The 7413-nt window shown below is 38.4% G+C and overlaps 1 protein-coding gene across 1 annotated transcript; it reads right to left on the bottom strand.

The window, feature by feature from the left end:
- Nucleotides 1-6: 6 nt before the first annotated feature.
- LOC111485388 (protein FAR1-RELATED SEQUENCE 3-like) lies at nucleotides 7-6076 on the bottom strand. Its single transcript, XM_023132256.1, has 6 exons — nucleotides 5913-6076; nucleotides 2047-4382; nucleotides 1876-1965; nucleotides 1612-1761; nucleotides 801-917; nucleotides 7-150 (listed from the first exon to the last, which is right to left on the bottom strand). The coding sequence occupies exons 2-6, from the start codon at nucleotides 4282-4284 to the stop codon at nucleotides 112-114; spliced, it is 2634 nt and encodes an 877-aa protein (XP_022988024.1). The 5' UTR covers nucleotides 4285-4382; nucleotides 5913-6076; the 3' UTR covers nucleotides 7-111.
- Nucleotides 6077-7413: the final 1337 nt, after the last annotated feature.

Genomic DNA, 7413 nt, shown 5'->3' with positions numbered 1-7413 from the left:
GGGGGATGGAGAGGAGGGGTGGTAAAGCCAGATTTAGAAAGGATTTTAGCCATCACCATTGCCATGTTTCAGAAATATAGGATGTAAGAAGTGCAGGTGTCCATGAGGTCCTTACTTCCTTTGCTTTTTTGGAAGAGGTTCTGACTCAGCCTGCCAAACAAGTGTTGATACAAATAAGAACATTCAGACAATCCAAAGTTCTAAACAGCATTCTAATAACATTTCAGACTTGTTCTCCTCAATTACAAATTCTTTCCTTTTTTTGGGCTATGGATCTTTGAAGGGAAAAGAAAAACCTTATTTTCTTTACGACAAATGAGAGAATGATGATTTGAACTCTCGACCTCAAGGGAATGAGTACATGTAATATAAATATAAAAATGCATGGCTATTGATGTGAGGATATGTAAAGACAATACGAAAAATACATGTAAATTCGCCGGAAAAGAATGACTTGGAGGATTGGTTTAAACTCGATGGTGACCACCTATTTAGGATATAAAGACATCATGAATTTCCAAACAACCAAATGTTATGGGATAATTGATCGATTGAGTTATGAGATTAGTCAAACTCGTGCAAGTTGCTTAAAATTAACTGAATGCCAGGTATGGCTATTAAAGATTGCTTTTTATTATTGGATATTTGCAAAACACTTCTCACTGGTTGAGATAGGACTGAAGAAACTCCAGTCAAATTTTAAGACGATAAAATCATTATAACAGTGGTCGATAATCCAAACGATAGCAACCAAGAGGGAAGGAAAACAAAACGAAAAGGTCTTGGCAAAAAATACTTACAGCATTTGAAAGCTGCTCACGAATGTAGGCCATTGACCTCAACATTGCACCCAATGTATCTCTAGAGACCTGAAACTTAACCTCAGACTCTCCCGAAGTTGTCTCCGTATCTTGAAGCTGAGATGCAATATTTCAGAACATGCATCGATGAGGAAAATAATGACACGTATAGCGTACAGAAAGAGTCACCAGAAGGCATTTATAAGTAAGAAAGCAATACATATAGCATACATGATGTGAGTACCCACATTAGTTGGAGAGGGGAACAAAGCATTCCTTATAAGGATGTGGAAACCTCTTCCTAGTGGACGCGTTTTAAAATCTTGAGGGAAAACCCAAAAAAGACTATCTGCTAGCAGTAGACTTTGACTGTTACAAATGGTATCAAAGCCAGACACCGAGCGGTGTGCTAGCGAGGACACTGGGATCCCAAGTGAAGTGGATTGTGAGTTCACACATTGGTTGGAAAGGGGAACGAAGCATTCCTTATAAGGAAGTGGAAACCTCTCCCTAGTGGACGCGTTTTAAAACCTTGAAGGGAAACCCCGAAGGAAAAGCCTAAAGAAGACAATATCTGCTAGCGGTGGGTTTAGGCTGTTACACATTAAGAGTCACCAGAACTCTCAAGAGTTGTGAACACCCTCCAACCGTGAATAGAATAACACTTTGTATCCTTCGAGCTTCTAAAATATGGATCGATTGCTAATATTTAGCAAGAGGCCATTGAATGTTCCCATTACTAGAACCTAACAGTTATATAAGACACAAAAATCAGGTAAATTTAAAAATTTAGATGCACTCGGTATCGTACCTTCAAGTTGATGACAGCCACTTTGTTCGCTGGTGTCGAGAGCTGTTCGCTGATGTATGCCATAGACCTCAACATTGGTTCCAGTGAAACCCTCGAGAGCTGAAACTTAACTTCCGATTCTGCAGACGGACTCTTACTGTAGTCTTGCAGCTACAATAAGTAATAAAAAATGAGATCAGAATAGGCAACCTTAAGAAATCATAACTTCTTGAAAGTTATTTGACATAACAATCCAGTAAAAGAAAATCATGTGTCCTTTAGTACCTTCAAGTTGATAACAGCAACTCTATTTCCTGTGGTTGAATTTTTATTCTCCATCACCCAAGTCATTGATTTCAAATAAGGAAGAACAGCCTAACCGAAGGACAGTATTAGAAACTTTGACTCACGTTCACAGTTCGGAACCAAGATATAAGCAAAACTAAATAAACAAACCACATGGTCGGGAGGATTGTCATCTCGGTGAAGGGAGACAGGAGCTATATGCGGGTAATTCAAATCAGCAATGGATTGGACATGAGCACCAGCATCGTTAAGATTAAATCGCCTCATTACTTCATCTTGACGAGGCCACAACAGTGGAGTTGTATCTGATGCTGAAGCTGAGGTCTTCCTCTCATCATACCCAGCCCCCCCACTGACCTGAGAGCTAGGAGGTGCAACTTTTGCAATATTCTTTTTGACAGTTGCTACTTCTTTCCCAGCTTCTTTTAGTGCAGTCATGGCAAGATTATAAGTTTCTGGAGCAGTTGCACCTTCCTCTGCGTACCTGATTGCTTCTCGGCATAAATTATTGTACCTTGACGATAAAGACTCCTGGCCGTGTAACTCAATAGCACGTTCATCTGATCCAAGTCCATTCCTTGCATTCCTTGTCCATCTTCTCAAAATGAAATGAGATGGTAAGGTAAGTACATTAGTTACTGTGAAGACGGTTAATACATGTCTGCAAAGAATGCCGGAATACTCGAACATTTGACAGCTACAATTAGCTCTCATGTCTGGATAATTTAACGTGACAACATATGCCTTCTGGTCATCCTCAAATTTAGCAACCCGAAAAGTGCCAAGAGTTGCATCACCTTCGATTCGATTTGCAGTATAGACAAAAGTTTCAACAAGCTCTTCTTGAAATTTTGCAAATATTTTTCTCGTATAAAGATTTGCTGCTTGCTTCTCCATAGGAGATGGTGTCCTCAATACAGGTGTAGTGCACATTGTGTCAAAGTCTGCTTCTATTTCCTTTTCAAACCAATTTTCTAAAGCTGTTTCATACTGCCTAAAGAACAATGGTAATGTGGTCTGCTGATTCACATATCCATCAAAAAAGGAATTATCATACCCTTGATTGGGAGATATAACAGCAAAAAATGAATCACGGACATACACGGGTACCCACTGAGCGCGTGCGTTATATAATGATTGGAGCCAATCACTTCGTCCTAAATTATACTTTTCAATGATACAATTCCAGGCAGACTCAAATTCCTCAATAGTTTCAGTCAAGTTGATACAATTGTAAAGTTCGACTTGAAAATTCGGATATGTGAGACATACATGAGCTAACTTCTGCTGACCTTCTCTTAACACGTGCCATTTGCTAATGCAGTGTCGGGCGTCGGGAAACACTTGAGCAATAGCTACATGTATGGCTCTGTCTTGATCCGTGGTAACTGAAACAGGCTGACGATTATTCATTGCTGTTAGAAATGTTTTGAACAACCAAACAAAAGAAGCCTCAGATTCATCAAGAAGTAAAGCACATCCAAACAAAATTGTCTGACCATGATGGTTCACTCCAGTGAATGGTGCAAAGGGAACTCTGAACTGGTTAACTCTGTACATCGTGTCCAATGTAACTGCATCACCAAAATGACTGTAAGCTGCTCGAGACCTTGCATCGGCCCAAAATACATTAGCCATACGATTATCTTCATCAAGTTGTATTGCATAAAAAAATCCAGGATTCTCAGATTGCATTTTCTTAAAATATTCCAGCATATTCTGAGCATCCCTCCCCAGTGTCCTCTTTTGGCCAGCATTCCTAATGGGATAATTCATAGTTGAAGCATTATTAAGTGACCGATTAGCTTCTGCTTGAGATGTCTTCCAACCTCCACGAGTTTTACCTGCAGGTGCTCGGTTGTCGTCCATTAATACAGACATGACACCACTGGGAACACCTGCTGAACCAGTGTAAGCTTCAGTCATGGTCTTTGCAGCACCAGCGAAATGCCTGCGTGGCCGTATATAATGCACCTTACTAGAATTGACTGTAGAATGACTATGCTCTTTTACAAACTTTGTGACAACCCATTTATCCTGATCTTTCAATTCTATCCTAAGCATTGCATCACAACTACCAGCAGGTTTTCTTTCTGAACACTCTCTAGCACATACAAATTCTCTACTAATTATAATTCCATCGGATTTAGAACGACTAAGTTGTCCAAGTTTTGAACTAAAACCAATGCGTCGAGCATACTCATCATAGAGGGTCTTTGCATCGCCTTCGGATTCAAATTCCATGCCTTCATACGGTTCGATAATTCCATCTTCATCATGAAATGCAGAATCTTCAGCAGTGTTGATTTCACCTTCATGAGGGTCAACATCACTATCATCTACAACTGCAGGATGAGCCAACCCATCAACCCGAACCATTTCATCCATCTAATCCACTGTGTAAATCCAAGTTATTTACCCAATAAGAAACCCAATATAAAAGGGAAAAGGCCATTCATTTTTGCTCCCGATGCTTTAAATGCAATCTGTAACAAATTATCAAACCACAAAATATCATTAAGTTGTAATCCATAAGAACTCACCAGAGAAAAGAAAAACCAATTATAAATTATTGATGCAGCCAGCTTTCAACCAAACAAGATAACAACCTTCGCAAAACCTAAATTTGCTCCAAAACCTCAATTTGTCCCAAAAACTCAAAAGAACGCTATGCTAGAAAAAAGTTCTATTCTAAAACTCATTAACATCTGCCACATTTCCAAATTTTCCCATTCATCTTTAGATTTCATGAAACATGGCGAGGTAGTCAACGTTCCAAAAAGCCATCATTGTCCTTGATCTAATGTACCTGCAAAATTCTCCATCATACCACCAGTTAACTGAGAACCCACCTAAAAGCGTTTGGATAAAAATGTTGCACGAGATATAGAGAACGAGCAGTTAAGAAGTGAGGGAGGAGAACGTGATCAACATATTTGCTCAACTCCTTGCAAATATCACATCATTGAGGTCAATCATAGACTTTAAATTGGCGTCTCCTTGAATGAAAGTCATTGGAATTGACCTTTCTCGGCTGTGAGATCCCATATTGGCTGGAGAGGGGAACGAAACATGTCTTATAAGGGTGTGTAGAAACCTCTCCCTAACAGACGCATTTTAAAAACCTTGAGGGGAAGCCCGAAAGAGAAATCCCAAAGAGAACAATATCTGCTATAGGTAGACTTGGGCTGTTACAAATGGTATCAGAGCCAAAGACCTAGCGGTATACCAGCGAGGACGTTGGGCTCCCAAGGGCGGTGGATTGTGAGATCCCACATTGGCTAGAGAGGGAAACAAAGCATGCCTTATAAGGGTGTGTGGAAACCTCTCCCTAATAGACGCGTTTTAGAAACCATAAAGAGAAGCTCAAAATAGAAAGCCCAAAGGGGACAATATCAGATAGCGGTAGGCTTGGGATGTTACAAACAGCCACCACAAAACTGAACCTCGTTAGAAACTCTACTGGCTAATGACCAATTGCAATTGAAAGCAAAAGGCCAACATAAAATTCAGTAGAACCAAGAATGGTAATCCAACCACAAACTGATGAAATCTCCCTAAAGTAACAAGCATCTTGGCAATGCCTATATCTAGCAAGTGCAATCCATAACCATATGCCCACATCTTCAAATTCAAATTATTAAAGCTAACAGTACTATACATATAAATCCCCTTATTTAAACATCTAAATACAATAAGTACCTCGCTTTATCATGATCACACTTAGTCAATTCCCACACATTTAACACCAACAAATTCCTTGGTTAAAGAAAACAGCACCTATACTTAAGAGACAGGATTAAGTAATTGAATTAAAAACGTTGCAAATGACAATAAGAAACTCAAATCCCATTTTAAACGCATATTTCATTAAGCAGCCAATTACAGACTACAATCGAGTAAAACCAAAGCCCTATGGCATAATAAAGAAACAAAGACGGAATTAAACCCTAGAAACTGGAAGAGACGAGAATCAACAAGAGGAAATAGAGAAGGAATCATGGACGTGGACATACCTAGTTCGTCACAGTCTTGACCGTCCAGTCCAGTGACTGGCAGCGCCTAAAGCGACGGAGGCTGGTGGCCGGGAAGAGGATGAGAGGGAAAACGAGAAGAGAGAGAGCGAGAGAGAGAGAGGGCGCGATCGAGGACGTTTAGAGTAATCCGATGTGCCATCATGTATTCTAGTTCGCTGAAGGACGAATCAAAAGAGGCCACGTGTTAGGAGGTTGTCGTTGTTTCCAATTATTTCATCCTATTTAGTGAATGCTACCGTGGTATTGTCGTCTACGATCAAAAATAATAATACATATATATATATATATATATATATATATATATATATATATATATTTTTTTTTTTTTTTTATTTCTATCCCATGGGAATATAAATGAATTGGGTACTAAAAAATATTATTTATTTTTTTAATATTATCCCTAAACCTAATGTAATCGCTTATGTCCGCCGCTAGCAAATATTATCTTTTTTTTTATTTTTTCTTTCGGGCTTTCCCTCGTGGTTTTTAAAACGCGTTTAAAAGGGAAAAATTTCTGCACCCTCATAAAACATGTTTTGTTCTCCTCTCCAGCCAATGCAAAGGGGGTGGACATGAGGTGGTATGTCAATAAAGACGCTGGGGCTCGAATGGGGTGGACATGAGGTGGTGTACCAATAAAGATACTGGGGCTCGAAGGGGATGGACATGAGGTGGTGTGCCAATAAGGATGCTAGGGCTCGAAGGGGGTGGATTTGGTGGGGGAGCCTACATTGGTTGGAGAAATGAATGAGTGCTAACGATGATGTTGGGGCTCAACAGGAGTGGATTGTAAGATCCCATATCATTTTCGAGAGCTCAACTTAATTAAATCGTGAAATATGTTTTTTTTACCAGCAATCTTGTTTGGTTTCTCGACTCGACTTGTATTGCCATAATAGACAACCATTGAATTATGTATACATTTGGACACGAACTCGAACTCGGTCGTACTTAGCATTTCCATTGCACATAAGATAAATAATAAATTACGAAAAATTTAATTATATCAATATTTCAACATTCTCTCAATTGTGAGCGTGAAAGCCCGTAGAAATTTCACGAGTAGAAAGTAATGTTAATTTGAAAAGAAACTGAAATTACAAAACTTCAAACACGTGATTTCTTGCTCGTGTATTATGTTAAAACTCGAGACGACGAGTCACGATAAATACAGTTATATTAATATTTTAATAAGAGTTTCGTTATTATCCTCTTAAGCTACCGTGTACCAGATTTTTATCGAATAAATCCTCATCGTTATCTTAATTCCATATTAAAAAAATGAGTTGGAATAAATACCCTAAAAAATGTGAGCTTTTTAGCTTTCAAAGGATTCGTTAAAATCATGTATTTGGTGGAATTTGTATTTTTTAAATATCCAAAAAAAAAAGAATATATATAAATATATATATATATATATATATATATATATATATATATATATATATATATATATATATATATATATATATATATATAT

Source organism: Cucurbita maxima, unplaced genomic scaffold (genome assembly GCF_002738345.1).
Source record: "Cucurbita maxima cultivar Rimu unplaced genomic scaffold, Cmax_1.0 Cma_Scf00010, whole genome shotgun sequence".
Classification (NCBI taxonomy): Eukaryota; Viridiplantae; Streptophyta; class Magnoliopsida; order Cucurbitales; family Cucurbitaceae; genus Cucurbita; species Cucurbita maxima.
Note: the sequence above shows the minus strand (reverse complement) of the source record. Positions and strands in the feature narration are given on the sequence as shown.